The following is a 26614-nucleotide window of genomic DNA, read 5'->3' as shown; positions in this document are numbered from 1 at the left end:
CTTTAAATTCCTGTCATTACGACTGATTTTCAGATTGTACATTGTAATTATTTTAAATAATATATTGTGAAAAGCCTGACTGGGAATTTTGTTGCTGGGGTAATCAAGCCCCCCTTGAGAAATTAGAAGTAGAGTTTCATGCTCGAACGCCCTTCAGGGCAATTGTCACGTTACAATGCATTATGGTAAAAACCAACGTTTTCTCTACGGATCACATCAGTCTGCTTAAAAATGTACATATAACCTCCAATTTCGTCTGTTTATATCTAAATTGAAATTTCTATTCTATCTACGCCAATGCACGCTATTGTGACTTCATTGGACGCAGCCGAGTAGGGGAGACTAGGGAGCATTGATACATGGGGAGGCTTGATACAGGCTTATATCCGCGGTCTGTAGCCGTTTTCAAAAGTATTATACTAGTGAACACTATTCTTTGGCAGAGGGCATTGCGTGACGTTAATCTGTGAGGCTAACAGTAGTTTGTGAAATATTCAACAAAGAGTGTTTCGAGGTGAGAAATTGTAAGTTTTTACTCAAGTTACCTGAGGGTTTTATGGTCATGCATTAATTCTTCGGCATAAACAAACATTTCACTGGGAAATATGCATAAAACTACTCAATTTACAGTTTTATTCGGTTTTCAAAATATATGAGTGTAAGATGAAAATATAAATCACTTTAAAAATTGCTTTCAGGGAGGTTTGAGACATTTCTCGTGGGGAGGCTTGATACATGTATCATCTTCAAAAAATATTCCGTATCTAGTTGGATAGGCCTACATGAAGGGTTTTTCACATTCCAACATATCAAGGGGATTTTTAACAACTGGAATTTATCCGTACAATCCTCATGTATTTAACGAGGCCGACTTGTGCGGAAGTGACTAACCAACCATTTCCTGATTTTTCTAAACCTATGGGTCCAAAGCAAGCCAGTATCATTGCTGACCTACCTACTGAGCTAAATAATTCTAGTACATCCAGCAGCATACATAGCCGAGGCAGAACAAGAACCAAGAAAATCAAACAAAAGAGGTATACGAAAGAAAGCGTATGTAGACCGGGGTATTTCGGAAAATAAGGATGACACAATTGAGGAATATGACAGAGAGGGCGAAGATGTAGCCTATGTATATTGCAATGGTTCATTTTCATCCTCTAGATCAAACGAATTCTGGATCAGGTGTTAGGTGTGCTCGCAATGGCGCGCCGAAGAATTTGCCGGTGTTAGAAAAGGCACAAAAATGTTTATATGTGACATTTGCAAGTGATGCCAATGGGACTTATATTTTCAATTTGTGTCTCATGCCTCCCAGTATATCGTATCAATCATCCCATATGTGGGGAGGCTTGAGACAGTTTGCATATTTTTGTGTTCAACGTTCTGTACAGAATGAGATGTTTATATTTTGAGACTTCTATATTTATTTTGTTGAACGATTAATTGAAAAATTATATAATATAAGAAAAGTCCTGTTTCTTCATATAATTCAGTTTCCAAAATAAAAATTCCAAAAAATGTATCAACACTCCCGAGTCTCCCCTATTCCCGATCTCCACTTGCGCCTCCTTTCCTATATCTCCTTGATAACCGCTAGCTAACCTTTCTTAACATCACAACATGTTCCATTCGCGTGATAAGCACTTCCACATTTACCCGAACAATCAACACCTGGGTTTCTCCTTGTTATGGATTCCTTACAAACATTACAAGAAGACATCTTTCAAATGGAAAAAAGACAATAAATTCCAAAAACAAAAATCCGTTTGAAACAATCAACTGAATTGAACTGAAATTCCAGTAAAAAATCTGAAATTTCGTAACGTATTTAGAAACACTTTTGCAGATAAAACGGAGCGTTCGATGACACGTCTACTTCGATCGAACGTCGTATCGTTATCATGTTCTTGTTCTTATTATCAGAGTTATCAATTTTTGAACTGTAATATTTCATTTCAACTTTCTTTATTAGTGAGATGTGCTGCAGTTTTGCATTTTTATATTTTATTAAAGTGAACGGTGAACGTACTACTGAGTGAAGCCAATATAAATTGCTCAAGTTCTGTTTGCTCTGCTTTATTTCAAATGTTATCCAATTTTTACGAAAATTGGTTGCAAGAACATTTTTTACAGGACAACACACATCGATAAAGTACAAGATTTCATTGCTGAATGATTCAAAGCATAAGGCGGATCGGCCACCGAATGCGAAGTTGCGCGAAGCTGAGCATTTTCAGTACTAATATAATCGACAAGCTACGAATCGAGTGACGTACCTCATCATTTAGCATTGAAAACTCTCAGCTTCGCTCAACTTCGCATTCGGTGGCCGATCTCCCTAAGTCAGCATCGCTCTACGAGTAAAGATCTACATAATTACTATCTGACAAGCATACAATCAACCTGTTCAGGTTGCTCTGATCAACATTTATGATGGACATTCTGGTCTTTGGAGCAGATACAGGCTTCAAATACAGTTTTAACAACATTGCCTTATGGTCACTTATGTGAGGCTCAAAAACAGTACACTTGTAATTACAGAGATCAGAACTGGAGATGATATAATCAACTTTGGATGTGGAAGTGACACCATTCACATTAGTGTAGACTCTAGTTGCAATGTCAGACGTTCTAGTGAGGTTGAAGCAATCTAACAGCTCGTTGAGAAGTTTAGTTTTGCTGGTATCTGTTGTAAGTGAACATTGAACATTGTTATCGTGATACACTTCTGATGATTTATGACGCTATGCAAATGAGTTGATGAGTAAGTTGTGTATGGCGGGTTGCCAACATTAACGGTATTTATATTAGGCATGTTGCCTAATTTTCCTCATTTTCAGTCAATTTACTGATTTTTCTGATATCCACCATTTGAAGGAAAAATTGAAAGTTTTTTCTGGGAATTTCAACGGCACAAGTCAGCATACGTGTAGCACAATTGTTCACATATGATTTCATTGAGAAATTGCTGGGCTAACTTTTTTTTTCAATTTCAAGATTTTCCGGAAAATTTTCGAGAAAATATTTTGTCGAGTCAGCACGAATGTAGCACAAATATTTCCACTGATTTTTGAGAAGAAAAAACAAAAGTGCTGGGCCAACTTTTTTCTTCATTTTCGATTTTTCGGGAGATAAGAGGGACTTTCGCAAAAATTTGAACAGAACAACACTGTACATGCATAGCACAAACTGTTTCAGTTGCCGAAACTCATTCATCAAGTGCTGGGCTGGCTCATTCAATACATTTTGTGAAATATTTTGAGAACCGTGAAGAATAAAGAAAAAATTTCAACGGCACAAACCTAGCACAATTCAGACCAAGACATTTTTTTTCGAAAATCGAAAAGTGTTGGCCAACTTCACACACATCAAATAACGAATATTACAGGTTACGCATTTTGGAACTTGTTTTTATACCTCAACCTTGTCATTCTTTTAGGTTTAGGAAGTACTCTTTATGTAGCTCAACTTTCCCCTTTCTACTCCTTTTACTCAAAAATTACATAGGTATATTCTCTTGAGAAGTTGCATTGATTTTTCAGTAGATTCTCAGTGGAGAAGCAAGCCGCATGAGTAACCAGATATACTAGGGTATAAGTCTTCCAGTGAAATTGAGGCAATCGCTTTCTTGGGATCCTTTCAAAAGCAGGTCCTTCACGTTTCAATTCATCTTAAGAGACTAAATTAATTTTCAACTTGTGTTCCATCTTTTTTCAACATCTCAGGAGAAAAATGGACCTGAAATATACTTACAAATTTATTATATTTTCATAACAATATATTATGTTTGTTTTCACACTCACCTTGCTCTTTTGAAGCCTTTTTAAGATGAATAAATGAATGTCAACAACGGTCGAAATACACAGTCCAAATTTATGAACAAATAATTACCAACATAGATTATTGTTCAGAAATGTGAAAAAGTACAATTTAGCTATTTATAGCATATTTCAAATTAGATCAAGACGATTTTTTGTCCGAACTAATAATTTTCGAACGATTTGAATAGCACGGGCTGGCACAGAATCACACAAACTGTCAAAAATGTAAACATTGTCCGCCATTTAAGGTCGAAAACGGTCCAACCAATAAAAACGCGAACGTCTATTTTCGCCACTGTGGTATATAATGTCACTGTATTTAGTTCGTTTCCTATCTTTCTACTCTATAATCTTTGCTGCTTGCCTTAAATAAGTCGTAAGAGGAAGAAAGCATCTTGGCAGTTTAGTTGACTGATTTATTGCGAAAATATCCGATTGTATAAGTCGTAACTGAGAAAGAAATTAGATAGAAACCTACCTTCAAATTCAAAATAAATGACATAATGCTGATTCTCCTCAAGTTCCTCTATCGTTGATATCATAATGAATTCTTCCGTTTTACTGTATAAGATCTCCTTTAATGTAACACCATCTCCTATTTCATAGCTTTGTACAGTATCTATCTTTTTCACTTCAATCTTCTCGAATTTGAGATCCCAATCTCTATGCAGTGATATAGTCTTTGTAGCATTAAGACACTGAGTTACGATTTCGAGAGATCCTTTGAAAGAAAGCTCATCATCCACGCTTGCTGAAATTTCCAACTTGTAGTGTTTGGGTATAATAGTCTCAGGCAATCTGTAGTTATCACAGAATACAGTATGAAATAATATTGATACAAATAATGAGATCTCAAAATCCAAAAGATTATTTGATAACATTGTCAAATTGATACGTCATAATATTTGTAAAATGATGTTTCTATCACATCGTTCGATTTGCAGCACAGAGTATTCGCGAATCCAATTACCGTTGACGGCGCTGCGAAATGAAAACAAACTTTGACGTTTGTCAGTACTCTTTTCGAGATTTGTACGGACTAACAGAGTTTTTCTAGAAAATCAAGATATTTATCGGAATTATCGGAAGCGAATTGATTGATTAAGTTTCGTAAAGAAAGATCAACATTCTTTGGAAATATTTCATTTGAAAAGGATGAATTGTGGAATAAAATCGAGCGATGATATTGGTGATCCACTGTACCTGGAAAATCCTATTATTTCACAGATTCTCTCTTGAATTAAACCTAGCTAATAATGTTGAGGCAGCATATTCTGAGTTTGTGAAGTTTCTATTTAAAGTATTTTAATTCCATGTTATGATATAGGTATTTCTCATACTGAAATCTCAAGAGACATAAATATGATTCAGCTCATGGAACAAGTTCTACAGATGAGAAAAAGCATTCATTTGAAAGTATGAAAATTATGAAATTGTATTTCTAAATCATCAATTGAATTTAGCACTTTTAGCAGAAAACTCTCGGAAAGAAAAATCGTTTAACCTAACTCCTGCCAGTTGAAAGGACTGGTATAAATACCTTTTCCAATTTTTTTTCGGAATCAATATTTCTATTCAGAAACCCAGACAATAATCCCGATATAACTTCTCCAAATAATAATTATAATACTTTGTTGGACAACGTGAGATAAGAAAAAACATAAGGAACTAAACTTGTTTTGACTTTGCAGTACTGACAAAGTAGTTTCGTAATTCAGTCGGCAGAGGGCGTCTAGATTTTTGGATTCGCCAATACTGTGGCTCAAGGGTTGCAACTTATGTTTCTTAATGAATAACTTTGATTTTAAAAAAGCTTTATTGACTATTGTTGAAGTGGACAATGTTAAAGTCTCGACATTCAATACAATAATGCCTTAACTATCGTAATTAGTATTACATGTAACCTACTATTCCCCTACTCATAGGATAATTCCTAGTATCAGTGTAATACAATATCCCAAGATGAACCATGGGTCTTTTATATGAAGATAGGAGGATTCTAATATGTAACTCCTCCGCGCTTAAGTGAGAAAATTGGGGATTTTGAAAATTCTAATTTTTGAGCTCAATATCCTTCAATGGATTATTTTTATTTTTCCTAGTGTAAGGGGTTTCCTCTTTTCTTATATTAAACTTACTAACTATAGACCATAAAATTATAAAAACTATGATTGCATATATTATCAATGTGTAAAGACTCAAATTATCATAGTGGATGATTGGACTTTTCATTGAAAGAATTTGTTTCTTTGAATGTTCTATTTGCAGTACAATATTTCTTATGTTATCAAGTTCGATATCGTCCAATTCTAAAGGAACTTGATCAATTCTTTCAAGAGTCTTTGATTCAGATATTTCTTGAATTTTTATGTTCGGTAAGTGGACAATGTTCATTCTGGAGGGGCTATGCTTCCAGTTTTTTAGAATTTCTTTGTCCACATTCACTTCACAGCCGTGAGGAACGAAAATCCAATAATCAACGGCTTGTTGATGGACATTTGATCCCCTTAGATTGGTAACTTTTGGGCTGCAGCTCGTGTAGTTTTTGGTGACACCCAGTAGTTCGACTTCACAGGGGTTGCTTGATGATATGGGTTTTGTATTTTCCTCGCATATGAAATTGGCGGGAAAAACTTCTTTGCATGGTCGGTTGAATAGAGCGTATTTTGTTTCACATAAGGAAAGGAATTTTGTGTGGGGGATGATAATTTGATAAGAGTTATTTTTCAGAATTGGCAATGGAAATAGCTCAAAATAATTGTAATTATTAATTTCCGTAAAAGGAATTTCAAGAATGAATCTTACTTGATTTTTACCTATGAATCCTTTGACTTTAATGCAAACATAATACTGAATGATATTTTCGTCTTCAATGGCAAAGGGTAATTTATTATTTTGAATTTTTGCTTGAATATTGAACAGTTCTTTTTTCAATTCTTTATGTGAGATTATAGATGAATGAAGAGTTCCTGTTTGGGCAGAAGAAATAGCTATTTCTATATCGCTCAATATTTGGTTTATGATGTCTATTGCTAGAGTAATGTGTGTGAAAACTGAGTTTAGAACAATAAAATTGAAATCATCCCATGAATCCATGGCTGATGAGTTCATCCAGAAATTAATTTGGCTGATTTTATTCTCCAAGAGTGCTTGATTATGTTGCTCATAGAATTATTGAAGATATTTATTGAATTTTCTGTTAAACTGATTTGAGAATTTGCCACTTCAATCAAGTTCTGCTGTGAGTCTTTCAAATTTTGAATTGCTTTATCATATTTGTTAGCGTCACTTTGATCTAGATTTCCTGTTATTGATTTCTATACGGAACCTAATCCATTTATTAAACCTCTCCTTTCTATAATATTCGGGATTGTTATTAATTGCCTGAGCTTCTTACGAGTTTCACTGATTTTATAATCTAAGATATATTTGTGATTAGAGATTTCATGTAAATAGCTTTTGCCGTGTGTTGAACTGTTAAATGATGTGTTCATATTTCGATAGCTAGATATTAATTTATTGAATTCCACCGTAATGTTGGATAAATCGAAGATTTGAATAAGTGTCCAATAGTTTACAATATTTTGAGACGATCCCTTTTTTCGTAGACTGTTTGACCAACTTTGAAAGGGTTTTTTGTATTTTCGTTAATTTTTTTGACAATCCTATTTTTATGAGTAATTATATTTTCGTTGACTTTATCATAAACTAAAGCTAGTTTTTCCTTATGCTTTTGTAAATAGTCGCTATACATTTGTTTAACATACAAGATATCTAGGGGGTCTTTAAGTTTTGTATGGCCGAATGTGAGTTCGATTGGGGTTAGTTTGGTTGTGGAATGAATCGAGTTGTTATAACCTATTATAGCATATTTCATAATGATTCCTAGGGCGTCTTTGGATTGTGACCTTAGAATTCTGCAGTGTTCTGCTATTGTTGAGTGGAATCTCTCTATTATTCCGTCAGAATCAGGATGATGTGCTGTTGTGAAATGAGTGTTTATTTTATGTGTTTCTAGAAGTTCTTTTATAATATGTCCGAAAAATTCCATTCCTTGATCTGAGCTTATAAGTTGCGGTGTTCCGTTAAAAGAAAAGTAATTTAATAGGGCATCAAATATATCTACAGCATTTTTGGATTTCAGTTCTATAGCTTGGCCTAATTTCGTGAATGCGTCAACAAAAGTTAGAAATTTCGTACCTTCCAAGGTATAAATATCTAGATGTATTTTTTCAAAAGGCCTGAATGGGGTATCTGTTAACATCATATCGATTTTTGGAGGGTTTCTCTCGTATTTATTTTTTTTTGCAAATTTCGCAGTTCGCTATATAGTTCGAAACGTATTCTTTCATGGATGGAAAATTATATTTTTGCTGAAGTTGTCTCAGGGTCTCGTTTACACCTCTATGATTTTTTTTTCCATCGTGTTGGAATTTAATCGCTTGGTTGATAAGTTCATCATCTTGGATTACTTCTCTCCTTTCAGTGTAGTATATTATCTCTGGTCCGTTTCTATTGAATAGCTTGTTTACAACGTTGCTGAATGTTTTAAACATGTTCTCGGATTCGAAGTGGAAATAATATCTCTTCTTATATGCAGTGTATTCTTTTAAGAATTTATTGATGTCTTCGTTGTTCGAAGTGCTGATTTGCACGTAAAATTTTTTTATGTTTCCCATTGATTCTTTTCTCACGGCTTTCGGGTTATTATACACTTCCTGAATAAAATATTGATTTGGTATCGAGTCAATGATGTCGTTTGATATTTTTATCGGTGATGAGTTTTCCGTGTCCGTATTTGTAGAGTGCATTGTGTCTTCATTACTTTCTGAATTTTCTTCATGTCCCTCTTCCACCGTATCTAGGTTTTTCAGGATTTCATCCAATTCTGATTCTGACATCTCGACTGATGAAGCGTCTTCCAATAGCCTTTCGATTTCGTCTTCGTCTACGTTATTTATTAGAGATTCAGTGTCTGTAGTATTCAATTGTAATCTTGATAATGCGTCAGCATTCTTGTTTATAGATCCTTTTTTGTATGCAAGTTGGTAGTCATACTCTTCTAGTCGAATTTTCCATCTTTGTAATTTTGAGTTTGGTTCCTTGAGTTTGTTTAACCAAATTAGAGGTCGATGATCAGTACAAATTGTAAATTTCCTTCCATATAGGTATGGCCTAAAGTACTTCACTGCCCAAACTACTGCTAAAAGTTCTTTTTCGATTGATTAAGGGTTCTTGATGCGTAGCATATTGGTCTATCAGAACCAATGGGTCCTTGCGATAAAATAGCTCCAATGGCGACGTTTGATGCATCTGTAGTGACTATGAAATTTTTACTGAAATCAGGATTTTGCAAAACTGGGAGGTTAGTTAATATTTCTTTACATTTGTTGAATGATTGTATGAAATCTTCCGAGTGAGTAATTTTTTTTCCCTTTTTTAGACAAACAGTCATCGGTTTTGTTATCTTGGCGTAGTCTTTTATGAACTTACGGTAATATCCCGTGAGTCCGAGAAATCCTTTTAGTTCTATTGGTTCTGTCGGTTTTGGGAATTGGGTATGGTAAGATTGAATCAATTTTTAGTGGGTTTGGTTTAAGACCTTCGGATGTTATAATGTGTCCCAAGAATTGAACCTCTTTTTTTTAAATCTCGGATTTGTCCATTTGGATTTTTAAGTTTGCTGCTCTAAGGCGATCGAAAACCTTACGCAGTTTTTCTAGATGTTCTTGAAGTGATGTTGAAAATATAACTATATCATCCAAATAAACTACACACGCTTAATTCATAATGCCTCGTAAAATGTTGTCCATTATTCTTTCAAATGTTCTTGGTGCGTTTTTCAGTCCAAAAGGCAGTCTTTTATATTCATAATGTCCTCTTTCTGTGGAAAATGCTGTCTTAGGTATATCTCTAGGATGCATTTCGATTTGATGGTAACCTGATGCTAGGTCGAGTGTGGAAAAATATTTGCAATTTCCTAGCTTGTCCAATACTTCCGTGATATTTGGGAGTGGATATTGATCGTCAATGCTCTTTTTATTAAGTAATCTATAGTCTACACATAACCGATATTTCTGTTCTCCAGATGCGTCAATTTTTTATGGAACTACGATGACTGGGCTGCTCCATGGACTACTGGACGGTTGAATAATGTCGTTTTTCAAAAGTTCTTCAACTTGTCTTTCAACTTCTCTCTTTTGTGTTTCTGGCATTCTATATGCTTTTTGGAAAATTGGTGTTTCGTCCGAAGTTCTTATTTCATGTTTGACTATATTCGTGAAACTCAAGGGTAACTTTTTGCAATGAAAAACGTCCCTGTATTCAAAACATAATTTTCGAATGGCTTCTTTTTCTTCTTTATTCAGGTGTTCTAAGCGAAGATTTTTCATGTTTTCTTTCAAGAGATTATCAGTTTTTGCGTCATTTTGGGCTGTTGTGATCGGTGTAATATCGGATTCATTAATTTCGATGATTTCGAGTGGATTTATCGTAATTTGTTCTTCCGTCTCATTACTATTCGTTATTGTCAGGTAAGCTTCGTTATTTCCTATTTTAATTAAACATTGTGGAATTTCGATACCTTCCTTCAATTTCACATACTCTACAATACCTTGATTGACTTCGATTGAATTTATGGGTACTTTTATAACTTTTTGAGATCTAGGTGGTAGGGCGTATGAGTAAGAGTTATTTTTGAAATATGAAGGAATAGGTCCATTTTTTGTGTGAAGCACATTTTTTTAAGATCGATATTAGCACCTAAATGGGTCAGTAAATCCATTCCAATTAATCCGTCATACTCTTCATTAAACTAAAAAATGTGGAAATCGAAGTATTCTTCAGTTTTGAAAATTTTTGGGAGTGGTATATGAGCAATGTATTCATGATATGTAATTTTGTGAGCTGTTTTTATTTTGAAGGGAGAATATCTGATGAATTTTTCAACGGTTCGGGGGCTGATTAGGGTTTTTGAGCTTCCAGTATCAATCATAAATTTCAAGCCGACTTTTGGGATTTTTATGAAGGGTAGAGCAGAATTATTAATATTTGTAATGTTGATTAGGTTTGATCCTGGTGGGTTGATAGAGACTGAAAATTTTCATCAGGTAAATCAGAGTATTGATTATCGTTACAGAACTGCGGCGTAACTTCATACTGATCGCTTGAACCGTAATTGGACATATTAGAATAATCATCGTAGTATGAATCGTTTGCATCGTACTGATTGATACTTTCATCGATATCATGCTAAAAGAGTTCTTCAGAAATGAAATTTCTTTGATTTATCCGATTGGGTTGAATTCGACTTTGCGGTCTTTCCGTGCGTCTTGTATTTGCTGACGATGTGTCCATAGGGACCGGTTGTGAACGGTTTGGTGTCACATTCCTAAACTGAATGCTCCTTGGATTATTTTGACTTGAATTCATTAAATTTTGGCGAACTTGTGGTAATGATGTTTGATGAATAGTACTTGAATTCTGATAAAGGGGGCGTGCAATATTTTGTTTAATCGGAAAAGAAGGTTTTAATTGAGGACTTTGAGAGTAAGTGTTTGTTAAATTCCGCCTAGCATACGCAAAATTCTGTTCTTCAATTGTAAATGAAATAGTCTGTTCTAAGGTTTGTGGATTTCTCAATCTTATAGGCACATTAGAATGAAGACCCCTAAGAAAAGCATTAAGTGCCTTATTTTCAAACAAAGTTTTCTTTAATTCGATTATATTCGGATCTACTTCCGTTGAATTTTGTTGAGAAGTAAACTTGAAAGATCTTGACATCTGTGACCAAAGTTGACCGGATTTTCGAATTTTCCCTGTCTTGAATGCATCAAATCTCCAACTAAACAATTTTCATCTCGCTGATCTGGGGAAAATTGCAACAGTAAGTTCTTAATTGATAACCAGTTTCTCAGATTTCCTCTACTACCTACTAAATTAAGTGCTCTTCCGGTTAATTTGCCAATGATGGCTCGAAGCAGAAATTCATTATGTGGGTTTGCAATGTTATTTTGATCGGAAAAATTATTAATCAAATACTCGCTGGATTGAATAAAAATAGCCAAAGTTGCTGGATTTCCGTCATATTCTGGAATGCAATCAATGTGATGTTTTTGAATTTGAGGAACTGCCATTATTTGTTCTCTGTTTTCTCTTCTTAAAGGACTACGATCCCTAATATTGTTCATATGAATAATATCACAATAGAATCACGAGAAAAAATCAAGTATGCAAATGATGAGACAAAAAAATTAAAATGAGCATAAAACTATAAAGTGATTGGATTGTGGAAGAAGGATGTGAAACTTACGCTATTGGCTTCATAAAGATTTCTTCTTCCTTCTTTTTCTTCTGCTTCAGGGCATACAGCGATTATAGCAGGCAGTTTCGTTCTAGAAACTCCGTAATCCGTAGAAATAAAATAGAGTTGCCAGTGAAATTTGCGTTACATATTTGTAACACTAGGTTATTATGGGTTAAGGGAATCCCGTATTTTTTATGAGGGCCTTGAGGGCTCAACTGATTGCATATTCAATGTGTGATTATTTCGACAATTAGTCATTTGTATCTCTGATTTTTCGTATTTGTCTAGTTCCCGAAATTATTTAAGTGGCAGTTAAAAACGAAAGAGAAAGAGGGAGACTGTAGAAAAAAATAAAAAGCTACCCTAAATTAGCCAGTACTTGAAGAATGATGACTTTAATAATGGAAACTCGAGTAAACAGTGCTCCAAAAGTAAAGAATTATACCTTAAGTTATAATGCTGTTTTTGCTTTGAAGTTTGGTTTGTTGAAGTCCAGAAAGCGCTCACGAAAACAATTCTGTTAAATTGCAAATTAGATGAAAAAAAAATAAGCTGTTCCACTCAAGAAGAAGATCGAAAACTACAATTTTATTATGTTATTGGTTTTCCATTGCAAAATTCTACAAACTACCGATCCATCCTCTGAAGCACTTCAGTCTAAGGCCGCCGTTCTTTCTAATGCCTAGGTATCGACCTGAATTTGAAAATTTAAAAATTGAAGCAAATGTGTAGCAGAAACATATGGTCCATCACCCCTAATTTTCTAAAAGTCGTCAGACGAAGGTAAAACGCCATTTTGACGAGCTTTGCTAAGATGAGCGTCTCCAAGATCCGGAATGTTTGTTCAGATTGTACATATTAGGCGCTTTTTTTTTGGTGCTTCATGCACCAGTACAGCTCCGGGCTTCTCGGCCCTGAGCTGTTCCCAAATAAAACGGTTATTAGTGCGCCAACTGCGCGCAGCGAGTTGGATGATCAGCAGTTGAGCAAAATGACAAGAGACAAGTCCGGAATCGCGGTTCTTTGTATTACTTAGTTACTTACAGCTACTCATCCTTCAAGTTTTTGATACCCAGTGATGAATATGACAAAGTAAAGATTCAATCTAATTGGCCGAACAGAGCCAGTGTCCATTATTTTTACAACAACAGAGTGAAAAATCCCTAAACATAAATGTAGATTTCACTCGATTCAGGATTCTTCAATTAAATGTTCAGTCCATCATGAACAAAATGGATCGCATAATAATTTTATTGGAAAACAAAAATCCTGATGTAATAAGTGTTGTTGAACATTGGTGTAGCGCAGAAAGTTTGAGTGTGGTGGAGCTACCGGGGTACGTTAGGGCAGCAAGTTTCTGCCGATCCGTTCATGAGCATGGTGGTTCCGCTATATTCACTAGGGTTGGATTGGAGCTGAGGGATCTGCAAGTCTGCAAGATGTCAGAGGAGATGGAATGTGAGTGCTGTGCGGTCAGGATTAATATCGGTCACACTAAGTTTACTAAGTGTGTACAGACCACCTTCAGGTAATGTCGAGATCTTTTTAGAAAAGATATCCAACATTTTACATCGATGTGAGAGGCAAAATGATCTTTTATTCCTTTTTGGTGACCTAAATATCGACTACTTGATTGATAGCTCTAGATAAAAGCAACTTTTGGACGATCTATTTAATTGTTTTGATCTGAAAGTAACCTCTCCTTGTCCCACTCGTATAGTTAACAAATTGTGAACTAAATAGTTGTAAAGCTAATGTTTTTCTTCCCCATTTTGGGGATCACTTGGCTATTTTATTGGACTATTATTTTAAACATTCTGGTGCAGTGCTCGAGGAAGGTACAAGAAAAATTTTATCTAGGAATATGTCAGATGTAAACCTAAATCATCTTGTTGATTCAATTTCAAGAATCTCATTTGATGAACTCTATCAGTTATCAATAGAAGAGAATACTTTTGAATGTTTTATTAACATGATCAAAGAATTAATAGATGAACATTGTCCAGTTGAAAGTCGTAATATTGTTTCAGGCAAGTCGAAGGGTTGGAAAACAACCGAAATAAAACGTGCAGGTGTTGAATTGAAGAACTTGTTCTGGCTCCAGTCCAACTTGAAGTCAGTTGAATTATCAGAAATTTATAAAAGATTTAAAGCCAATTACAATTCACTAATTAAGTCCTCACAATAAGCTTATCATCACAACCTACTAGAAAATTCTCACAATAAATGTAAAACAGTTTGTACAATTGTAAACCGGAAGACTGGTAGAATGTCGAATAAAAACAGAAAAATTGCTTTGAACATAGAAGGGATCAATTGTTCTGATTCAACTGAAGTGGCAAATGCATTTGCTCAGTATTTTTCAACTGTGGCTAGGCGAACTCTTGACCAAGCATATGGAGGTGCAAGAGTTAGTTGGTACACGGCGTCCCCTATGCATTATGAAACATTTTATTTTCACCCTGTTGATGGTTATGAGGTTAAAAATGCAATTCATGCCCTGAAAAACAAGAAAAGTACTGGTGTTGATTTTGTCTCGGCCAGAATATTGAAATTAATTGCTGAACATATAGTGGATCCTTTTGCCCATTTTATAAATGATTCAGTCTGTTCTGGTACCTTTCCAAACGTACTAAAAAATGCCACTGTTTTACCTGTCCACAAGAAAAATGATCCACTCGATATTTCCAACTATCGGCCTATTTCGTTGTTGAGTGTATTCTCTAAGATCTTTGAGAGAATAGTTTTGGATCGAATGGTGAATTTCTGAGACAAATTCAACATAATCACAGATAGCCAACACGGTTTTAGAACTGGACGGTCAACTGAGTCTGCTGTTCTGGATTTTGTTCATTCGATTCAATTTTCGTTGGATAAGGGATTGGTTGTTGCGGGCATGTTCTTTGATCTCTCCCGTGCTTTTGATACAGTTTCACCTGGGTTCCTGATGGGGAAGCTGTTCAAACTTGGATTTCAAGGTGTTTTCCTAGATTGGATTAAACGATATGTATCATACAGAAAATTGCATGTGAGAATTAGGGATGTTTTTTCTGACGAATATGAGATTGATCTCGGTGTACCACAGGGGTCAGTCTTAGGACCTCTTCTTTTTATACTCTTCATAAATGATCTTCCATACTATATAAGAATAAAACTTATTATATTTGTAGACGATACATCATTTCTTGTAACAGCTGAAAATCTGAAGGAACTCATAAAGTTATGCCAATCATTATTGAAAGCCTTTGCTGATATGTGTAGGATGAATGAACTTGTTCTGAATCTGGATAAAACACAAGTCATCAAATTCGGATGGAAGAAAGGAGATTCTATAGTCCTGAAATTTGGCCATTATAGCCTAATTTCCGAAGAGTCTACTAAGTTTCTTGGTATTTATATTGATGAGTGTTTGAGATGGTCTGATCATGTATCATATGTCAGCAGGAAGCTCAGTTCTTCCTTTTATGCCATTCGTCGATTAAAGGATTGCCTTCCACTCACTTCTGTATTGAATGTTTATTATAGCTTGGTGTATAGTCACCTAGCATATAATATTTTGATCTGGGGCCGCTCTGTTGATTTCATAAGAGTTTTTATAGCTCAAAAAAGCATCCTTCGAATGATATTTGGTCTGAGTCCACGAACATCCTGCAGACCATATTTTATAAAACATAATAATATTCTAACTGCTCCTTGTATATAGCTGTATAAATGTCTATTGTTCATTAAGAAAAATGAAGGTCATACACCTACACTATCCAGCTATCATAATTATAGTACAAGAAATTCTAGAATTTTTTCTGTACCTAAACATAGAACAACTAAATTTGAAACATCAGCCAGATATATGAGCATTACTTTGTACAATCATCTACATTCAAGATGGCGGGTGATGGTAGCACGTCTTCAGAGCTCCCATCCAAAAAGTTTAATTTCAAATGTTGTAAAACAAAACAAACCAATAACGTATTTTGTGTGAACTGCGGTAGTGTTTTCCATTATTCGTGTTTGGAATGCAATCACCCAAATGTTAAAATAATAAGTGGCTGCAAAGTAATATGCTGTAGCAGCAATCCAAACAATCAAGAAGTACAAGATGAAACAATTAATATTCAACCAAGAAAAAGCAAATGCAGAAATTGAGTATTTGAAAATTATTCTCAAGGAGGTAAGAGAGAAAAACAATATTCTTCAGGAAAACAATAACCTGCTAAAAAATACCATTATTCTATTAGAAGAAAAAATTGCAATAAAAACTATTCCATACAATGCGAAACGAGATTAACCAAACATAAATAGAGATAAGAAACAAGCGGTATTTCAATCAAACACAAAGTGTGATGGAACTACTGACATCCCAACTACTGGTAGGCTACAGGTGGAAAATGAAAGTAGATCAGACATCATCAAATTTCAACCTCAAATGACACTAGCTGTTCAACCATCATTGGATAGGGTAAACAAAAACAAATCTGATAAAAATCCAGAATTGGAAAAAAAAATAACTTGAAGTCAATTCAAGCTAAAACAATGACACAATTAATTAATCTGACCAATGACCCAACCGAAGAAAAAGAGTACCAGAAAGTAACCTACAAGAAACGCAAATTCAGAAAAACCCAACCAGGAAAAGGAAGCTCAGAGGGAGAAAATAATTTTCAATCAATAAAACCAAGCAGTGACAAAAAACTCTGGTTATTTATATCGACAGTTAAAAATACAGTAACAACAGAGAACATTAATGAATACATTTCAGACAAGAGTGGCGTCAGGTCCGATGAGATAGTGGTTAATGAATTGGAAGTTCAAAACAAAAACACTCCATACAAAAGTTTCATGATTGGAGTGCCGACAAGTACGAAGGAAGAAATATACAACAGCGAATTTTGGCCCAAGTGGAATCCTATTTTCAAGATTCAACTTTATGAGGGGCAAGCATTTTTTAGAGAAAACGACCCTCAGTACCTAGGGTCGAAAACAAAGTACGAAGAATCTACCAAAATCAAAAAAACAGTAGCAAGAACCAACTCCAAGTTTCGAATATTGCATCAGAACGTGCAATCGATAGGAAATAAATTCAATCAACCAAGTCGAGGAAATGATAAATAATTCGCCAAACACTAACGTGCTTTGTATTACTGAGCACTGGAAATCGAAAGAGGAAATTAGACACTACAGAATAAAATTTTTTGTCCTGGCCAGTGCTTTCTGCAGATTGAGTAATCAACATGGAGGAAGTGCAGTGTTCATAAGAAGAGGGATAAAATATTTGGAGAGGAAAGACCTTGTGAAAAAACCAATTCCAAACATCATAGAGATTGCAGCAGTAGAAATCAATATCAACAAAAGAAAGATTACCATAATATCCATATACAGGCAGTTGTGAGCAGTTTCTACAAAAATTAGAAGAGATTTTAGAGCAAATGAATATAGAAAGCAAGAAAGAGGAAGTGATGCTGTGTGGAGACTTCAACATAGATCTGCTCGATAACGGTTGCACAAACAAGCAAGATTTCTGTGAATTACTATTATCATATGATCTCAAAACAACAATAAATGAATATACCAGAATTACAGCAACAAGCAAATCATGTATTGATAATATCATCACAAATTTCAAGGAATTCAATGCATATATAATAAAAACAACAGTTTCAGATCACAATACAGCTCAAGTAATTGATTTGCAAATAGAAAATTCCCAAATTTCAGCACATACATATAAAAGAATAATAAATGAGGATACCACCAAAGAATTATGCAGCAAGTTAGCTGAGATTGATTGGAAAGCAATATATGACTTGGAGGAAACCCAGGTTGACGAGCAATGGGATCTTTTTATGCAGTATTTCACATCCGCATTCGATATGACATGTCCAAGAAGAAGAGTGCCCATCCTGAAAACAAGTAAGCAAAATCAGCATAATGAAAAAATCAAACAGTGTAAAAACCGACTAGATATCCTACTTACTTGCAAAACATTGAATAAGGACTACACTGAAGCATACAAACATACGAAGAAAGAGTATGACATGCTACTAACCAAAGGAAAAAGCGACCAATACAAACAGAAAATACTGAACTCCGATAATAAAACAAAAAGTTTATGACAAGCGGTTAAGGACATAAAAGGACAGGACGATGAGAAATATATACAAATTGGAGGTAACATCACTGACATTGCAAATGACTTCAATAATTATTTTGCAGAAGCAGCTGCGAAACTTATTGAAGAAAAAAAAGAAAAACCATTTACACATGAAATAAAAAGAAATGAAGAAAGCTTAATATGTAACACAGTCACAGAAGAATCAGTCCAAAAAATAGTTGCATCTTTAAAAAACAAACACAGTAGTGGCATAGATGAAATTCGAACAACCATTGTGAAATCCACTATAACAAGTACAATAAATCCAGAAATCCACTAACATATATAATTAACAACTGTCTTAAACACGGGATCTATCCTAAAAAACTGAAGGAAGCTAAAGTTAAACCTGTCTACAAAAAAGGTGATCAAAAAAAATATAAAAACTACAGGCCAATCAGTATCTTGCCGGCATTCTCCAAAGTATTTGAAATGGTTATTTGTCAACAACTATGTTCCTTCATAAACAGAAGCCAAATTTATGCAGAAAATCAACATGGATACATCAAAGGCAGATCGACGAACACAGCTATATACGAATTCACAACAGAAGTTCTATCAGCTTTGGAAGACTCAGAATTGATTATGGGACTTTTCTTGGACCTAACAAAAGCATTTGATAGTCTAAATCATGACTATGTTTTGATAAAAATGGAGCAAATGGGAATAAGAGGCATGACATTAAAACTTATGCGCTCCTATCTAACTGATAGAATACAAATTACACATGTAAATAATTGTATTACGGAAAGTTTATCAGAACCTACCACTATAAAACTAGGAATACCACAAGGTAGTATACTAGGGCCAATTATCTTTATCTTATAAACACGTTGAAATCACAAAGTGTCGGCATTGCAATGGTGCAGAGGAGAATGTACAACATCTCTCAGCGGGATGCTCTTCAATAGCAGGGACCAAATATCTGTCTCGACATGACAATATGGGTAAGGTGGTACATCAACTACTGTGCCCCAATAAAGATCTGATTCAACACTTTACCCCACACCATTTGTATGTATCAAGACCCATCCTGGAAAACGAGAACACGAAGGTTTATTGGGATCTCTCTATAACAACCGACTTAGCAGTGGAACACAACAGACCCGATATGGTGGTTTGGAACAAAAAAGAGAACACGGCCACCATTATAGATTTCGCAGTTCGACAGGATTATAACATGCAAAAGACATATGCGGAGAAGATCAGCAAGTACGAGGCACTGTCGGGACTGATCAGGGATATGTGGAGGTAGGGGAGAGTGGATATAGTGCCTTTAATAATAAGTGTCAATGGTCTAATATTGAAGAAAACCGTCTCAAATTTGGAGGAACTACAGCTACCACCTAGTACTGTCACCTGGAAGGTGGTATAAACGACCTACATTTAGGCATAGACAACAAATAAAATACAACAATCCTTAACTATGCAGATGATACAAATATCATACTCAGAGCAAAAAACTTTCCTGAAATGAACACCTTAGCACAAACAACAATAGAGAAAACAGAAAATTGGTTTGCCAAAAATAAATTAATAATGAATGTGGACAAAACAAGCATCATAATATTTAAAACAACTCATGCAAGTTACGAAACCCCAGAATACCTAGAAATGGCAGATACAAAAATAAAACCAATAAAAACCACTAAATTCCTAGGACTACATATCAACGAAAATTTAAACTGGATGGAACACACTCAGGAACTAGCTAATAAACTTTCAACAACTTGTCATGTACTAAGAGTAATAAAGCAATACATGGACATTAAATCCCTAAAAATAATCTATCAGACAACTTTTGAATCGAAACTAAGATATGGTATTCTATTCTATGGAACCAGCTCAAATGTTAAGAACATCTTTAAAATACAAAAAAGGGCGCTAAGGGTAATTCTAGGCATGAATTCTAGGGATTCATGCAGGGGCAAATTTAGACAACAACAGCTATTCATATACAAGAAAACTTGCTTTTTGTCTTCAAGAACAGACACTACTATAAAGAAAACAATTCCCAGCATTACAGTACTAGGACATCCCATCTTTTATATCCAAAACACAGACTTACGATGACTGAAAAAGGACCACAATACCAATCCATAAAATATTTCAACCACTGCCCAGTGGAAATTCAGACTGAGAAGGATATCAAAGTATACAAAAAGAAGATATACAGGATGCTGCTGAACATGGAACCCTACGATGTGAAGGAGTTTTTTGGAAGTAGACCTCCAGGTTGAATTTTTCTTCGGGCTTGACACGATTTCATTTCTGAATGTTTGCAATTTTATTGATGAAGCATAAAATTTGAAATAAAGATGATTATTATTGGTTATCAAATCTCGTCCTTATAATTGGTCAATAATGGGTAATCTCAGCTTGAGGACTGGTGAAACATCAACGGGAAACAAAAAACCCTTGTTAAAATTGCCAACGTTTCGAATCTTTATCGATTCTTCATCAGGGCTACAAAAATACACAAAAATATAATAATAAGTGATACCTCATTAGAGGAACAGAACAAACGACAAAACAGGTTCAGTAAATCGTCAGCATATAAAGTTTTTGGTAAAAAATAAAAACACAATATAACTATATAAGGAATAAAAACCTCACTAAGCCAGATGATAGTCGCCCAAGAAGTCGAAACAATAAAAGACTACACGTATATTTAACATTAATTAAAAATAGTCTTTGATCTTAGATTTAACAGATAAGTATGAGACTCACCTATTTATTGGGTTTTATAAATTTCCTCATTAAATTTCATGCTAGACCCACCCTGATCTGGATTAGGTCCATGCAGGCATTCAAAGGCACCTCCTGAGCATTGCATAAGCCAGAAAGAAAACTCTCACTCGCCAGTTCACTCTTGTGACAAAACTGCTATGTCGAATAGTTTTTGGATTGATAAGAATTGAAATGAAGTTTTCAGGTAAATGCGTTCCTTGAACAACGTAGACCCAATACAGGCAAAAACGAAATGAAGAAGTGAAAGATCACATATGCAGAATAGTCCAAAATAACTCGTCCACCTGGAACTAGGCAACACGAAATACCAACTGATTAGGTGGATAGAGTGCACTCAACAATTTTCCCCTCATTGACAGAGTTTCCGAACATAATTTCCGCATACCCATGACAACCATACTCAGCCATAATTTTCCAACACGTTAGCATATATTGCACTCAGGTTTTGAATATCTGTTCTCAAATTTACGGTGTTGTTCATGAATATGTTTATCATCTCAGAGACACATCGCTTGAAATAATTTCTCTCAAAGTCTACAATTTTCACGTCCTCGAATCCAAATAAATGCCCCGTTTGAAAATGGTGTTCCGCCAACGCTGTTTTGTCATTCTTATACTTGTTGCTCAATCTACAGTCATATTCATGTTGGTATAAACGGTTTTTTAAGTATTGTCACTTGTCACATCCGCCACATTCAATCCTGTATACTACGTTGGATCTATACATGTTGGGAGTCGAATCTTTAATTTTCGAAAAGATCTCACCCACCTTCCTGACAGGATAGAAAGCACACGAGACCTCCGGGATCTTATCTCGAAGAATCCTACAAATATTCTCAGACAAACCTCTAACGTAAGGAAGTGCAATATGACTAGATTTCGCCGTTTGTTCTCCTCTTGATATTGTTGGAATTCTATTATTCAACCTATGTCGATAGTTATTCATTATCCTATTGACCCAATTAATTGGATAGTTGTTGTCCCTCAACAATTTTTTGATCACCACCTCGTTTATTCTATGAAAGTCAACATCAGAAAGAGTGTAAGCCCGAAACATAAAGTTTTTTGATAATGCCCACCTTCTGCACTGTAGAATGTTCCGAAAAATAATTCAATATGCTACCGTAAGCAGTTGGTTTTGTATACCAGTTGGTGCAAATCGAACCATTAGAATTTCTCATCACTGTCAAGTCCAAAAAATTGATCTTTTGATCCACTTCCAATTCCATGGTGAATTTCAACTTATGGTGAAAACCATTGAATTTATCCAATAGCTCGCTCGTTGCGTTTTTTGGAATAGCCGCAATAGTATCGTCGACATATAGCTTCAAAAATTCCACCTTAAAACTCAAAGTACTCAGCACAACAAAAATCACCTCATTCACAACCACATTAGCCAAAATCGGACCCATGGCTGTCCCATCAAGTTGTTTATATATTATGCCATCGAAGGTGAAGTAACTAGTCTCAAAAATGTGGACAATAATGTTATTAAACAGCCTGAAGGGTATCTCAGTGTATGCTGAAATAACAGACCAGTTCTTTTTAATTATATCCTGAACTAACTGTTTGGGAACATTTGTAAACAATGACACAATGTCGAGTGAAACCAACATGTAATCAATCAACAATCAACAAAAAACTTTATATGCTGATGATTTACTGAACCTGTTTTGTCGTTTGTTCTGTTCCTCTGATGAGATTTCACTTATTATTATATTTTTGTGTATTTTTGTAGCCCTGATGAAAAATTAATAAAGATTCGAAACGTTGGCAATTTTAACAAGGGTTTTTTGTTTCCCGTTGATGTTTCACCAGTCCTCAAGCTGAGATTACCCATTATTGATGATTATTATGACTTTAGCCTTGCGGCTTTCACACTCCTCTCCTGAGGAAAATTCACTTATCCCAGATATCTCAGATATCAAAAGGATTAAGCCCTGTTGGAGCCCTTTCCAGGTTTTCGAGCTCGTGGTGGTGGTCGGGTCCGGGTCGCTCCTCGTCTCCTCGCTGTAGGTTGGATTCCTGCTCCACCCGCACTTCCTGTCGGAGCAGACGGTGTTCCTCTGCATTCCCCATGTACTTGCGTACAGTTCTCGCCGTTCCCACCAGTACCGCCTTCTGCATCACTCTATAGATATTTTCGTCCAGCTGAAGTTTCCTCAAGTTCTCTAGTAGTTTCTTCGGTATCAGGCCTGTAGATGAAATGACAATAGGGATGGTCTTTATATCTTTCAGCTTCCACTGTCTTCTGATTTGTTCCTCGAGATCTCTGTATTTTGACAATTTTTCAGTGTGTCTATCTAGAAGATTGTTATTATTTGGAATTGCCACGTCGATGAATAGTGCTGTGTCCTCATCCTTATTGAGCAATATGAGGTCTGGTCTATTGTGGGTTATTTTCCGGTCTGTGAGAACAGTGCGATCCCAGTAGAGCTTGTGATGTTCGTTTTCCAGCACAGCATCTGGATAGTAATTGTAATAAGGACATTAGTATGACTTTAGCCTTGCGGCTTTCATACTCCTCTCCAGAGGAGAATTCACTTATCCCAGATATCTCAGATATCAAAAGGATTAAGCTCTGTTGGAGCCCTTTCCAGGTTTTCGGGCTCGTGGTGGTGGTAGGGTCCGGGTCGCTCCTCGACTTCCTGCTGTAGGTCGTATTCCTGCTCCACCCGTACTTCCTGTCGGCGCAGACGGTGTTCCTCTGCATTCCCCATGTACTTGCGTACAGTTCTCGCCGTTCCGAGCAGTACCGCCTTCTGCATGACTCTATAGATATTTTCGTCCAACTGAAGTTTCCTCAAGTTCTCCAGTAGTTTTTTCGGTATCAGGACTGTAGATGAAATTACAATAGGGATGGTCTTGATATCTTTCAGCTTCCACTGTCTTCTGGTTTGTTCCTCGAGATCTCTGTATTTTGAAATCTTTTCAGTGTGCCTATCTAGAAGATTGTTATTATTTGGTATGGCCACATCGATGAATAGTGCTCTGTCCTCATCCTTATTGAGCAATATGAGGTCTGGTCTATTGTGAGTTATTTTCCGGTCTGTCAGAACCGTGCGATCCCAGTAGAGCTTGTGATGTTCATTTTCCAACACAGCATCCGGATGGTAATTATAATAAGGAACCTTTTTCGAACTTAGAAGTTGGTGTTTTAGTGCCAATTCTTGGTGAATGATCTTGGCAACAGCATCATGTCTATTTTTGTACTCCGTGCCCGCGAACTTCTGACATCCCCCGGTGATGTGCTGGACAGTTTCATGTGTCGCGTAGCCATAACGACAGCTATCGTCCGCCACTGAGGCATACTTGGCGATATATTTCATGTAATTTCTTGTTGGAATCACCTGATCCTGGATGGCAAGCATGAAGCCCTCTGTCTCAGGAAACAACCTTCCGGAAGTCAACCAGTAGTTCGACGCAGATATGTCGACGTAATCATGGTTGACCTCGTTCTGGTGCCTTCCATGCAAAGGTTTGCCAATCAGTTTTTGCATTTTACTTTCTGCAGAGTTTTCGACGTTTGTGATCCTGTTGTAGCTTTAACGGTGTAGAACTATCAGCAACACAAACTACTCGATGGAGTTCTGACGAAACAGCATTGCTCAGGAAATATTTTCGAAGTCCTTCAATTTCCTGGGACATACGGTTGGACAAATCAACAATTCCTCTACCCCCAAGATGTCGTGGCAGCTCTGTCTGTTCTATTGAGCTTTTGGGGTGATGTTTATTGTGTTCAGTCAGCATCGTCCTTATTTTTCTCTGTAAGGCTGCTAAATCGGTGGTCGTCCAAGAGATAATACCGAATGAATAGCTGAGCGCCGAGCGAGCGTAGGTGTTAATCGCTTTTATCAGATTCTTGCTGTTAGGGCCAGTTCTCATTATCCTTCTCAATCTTCGGGTGAACTCCTCCGTTAGTTCTTTCTTCATCTGGGTTTGATTGATTTTTCTTGCCTGTTTTATGCCTAGATACTTGTATGTATCTCTTTCCTTCAATGCTTCAATTTCTGCACCTTCCCTGAGTTTGAACGTACCATCTTCTATTTTCCCTCTCGTTATGTTGAGCAGTCGACATTTTTCTAATCCAAACTTCATTTTGATGTCTTCCGAGAATCCTTCCACCATTTTCAGCATCTGTTGCATTTGTTTTTTGGTAGATGCGAAGAGTTTCAAATCGTCCATGTAAAGGAGATGATTCAGTTTCATCATAGTTCTACTGCCGCTTTTGATGGCAAATCCGTAGTCCGTAGAGTTCAATCTATGAGACAAGGGATTCAGAGCCATGCAGAACCACAGAGGGCTCAGCGAATCCCCTTGAAAAATTCCGCGTCTTATTGGAATAGGTCCTGTCGTAATGGAGCCATCTGCTGCTTTCATTTGAAGACTAGTACGCCAGGTTGACATAGCGTTTTTCAGGAACTTAACAATATTAGGATCCACCTTGTAAATGTTCAAGATAGTCAAGAGCCATTCGTGAGGTATGGAATCGAATGCTTTCTTGTAGTCTATGTACGCAGCGTAAAGATTCCTTCGCTTGGAGAACGCTTGATTGCAGATAACTGAATCAATTATCAGCTGTTCTTTGCACCCTCGGCTGTCTTTGGTGCATCCTTTTTGTTGCAAGGCGATGAAGTTATTCCTTTCGCAATGGTTGTGAATTCGATTTGAAATGCACGATGTGATTAATTTGTACATCGTTGGAAGACATGTGATTGGTCGGTATTTGGATGGGTCTTCTGTATTCCTTTGGCCTTTAGGTAACAGTTACGTTGTGCCATGTGTAAGGAATATTGGCATTCTTTCAGGATTTTCAATGCCATCATTTATTGCGGAGGTCAATTTGTCATGCATGATCCAAAGTTTCTTGATCCAGAAGTTCTGTAATCCATCAGGCCCAGGTGCTTTCCAGTTGTGTAGTCCTCTGATAGCTGATTTTACTTCTTCAATTGTGACCTTGTCATGCTGCATCGGCTCATATTTTATAGCTTCAGATTCTTCATCTTCAATCCATCCGGTATCTCCATTGAACTGAGGTTTCGTTGATAATTGTTCGGTCCAGAATTGTTCTATGGCTTCCTTTGGTGGTAACTTTCCATTTTCTACATCAGACGATGTGAGTGACCGGTAGAAAGTTTCTTCCGACTTTTCGAATGAATTATTGTCTCTTTTTCGGCTATAATTGCTTTTATATCTCCTCAGGCGTTCTGCATACAGACTTAACTTTCGCTTCAGAGTGTCGAGGCAGTGGTGAGCTGTAGCATTCTCCGTCTCTCGTTCTGTATGTGTTCTGTTTCTATCCATGATTTCTTTGGCAGCTTTCACAACCTTTCTTCCGCGATTCCCGTTCAAGTACTCCGTCAGTCGTCCAATGTCTCTCCTTAGTCTCTCTGTTTTGTGTTGAAGACGTTTCTGCCATGGTGGCGCATGTAATTTGTGTACTTTTGGACCATCGTTGTTCGTTCGGCGAATTTTTGCCCCTCTGGTTTTAGCCGTCGTTAGCGCTGCACAGTAAAAAACTAGATGAAGATATTCCAATGAACTTCCATTCTGTAGGTACTCAGGTAAAACGTCCTTATTCAAGAT

General features: G+C 36.1%; 2 protein-coding genes across 2 annotated transcripts; both read right to left on the bottom strand.

Moving 5' to 3' along the window:
• Positions 1 to 3426: 3426 nt before the first annotated feature.
• Positions 3427 to 4754, bottom strand: LOC123313826 (aminopeptidase Q-like). Its single transcript, XM_044898874.1, has 2 exons — positions 4303 to 4754; positions 3427 to 3741 (listed from the first exon to the last, which is right to left on the bottom strand). Exons 1-2 carry the CDS (start codon positions 4703 to 4705, stop codon positions 3725 to 3727), a joined length of 420 nt encoding a protein of 139 aa, XP_044754809.1. The 5' UTR covers positions 4706 to 4754; the 3' UTR covers positions 3427 to 3724.
• Positions 4755 to 22059: 17305 nt separating this feature from the next.
• On the bottom strand, positions 22060 to 22440 carry LOC123314014. Its single transcript, XM_044899126.1, has one exon. The coding sequence runs from the start codon at positions 22438 to 22440 to the stop codon at positions 22060 to 22062; it is 381 nt and encodes a 126-aa protein (XP_044755061.1).
• Positions 22441 to 26614: the final 4174 nt, after the last annotated feature.

Source organism: Coccinella septempunctata, chromosome 5 (assembly GCF_907165205.1).
Source record: "Coccinella septempunctata chromosome 5, icCocSept1.1, whole genome shotgun sequence".
Taxonomy (NCBI): Eukaryota; Metazoa; Arthropoda; class Insecta; order Coleoptera; family Coccinellidae; genus Coccinella; species Coccinella septempunctata.
This window is presented reverse-complemented; position numbering and strand designations above follow the sequence as displayed.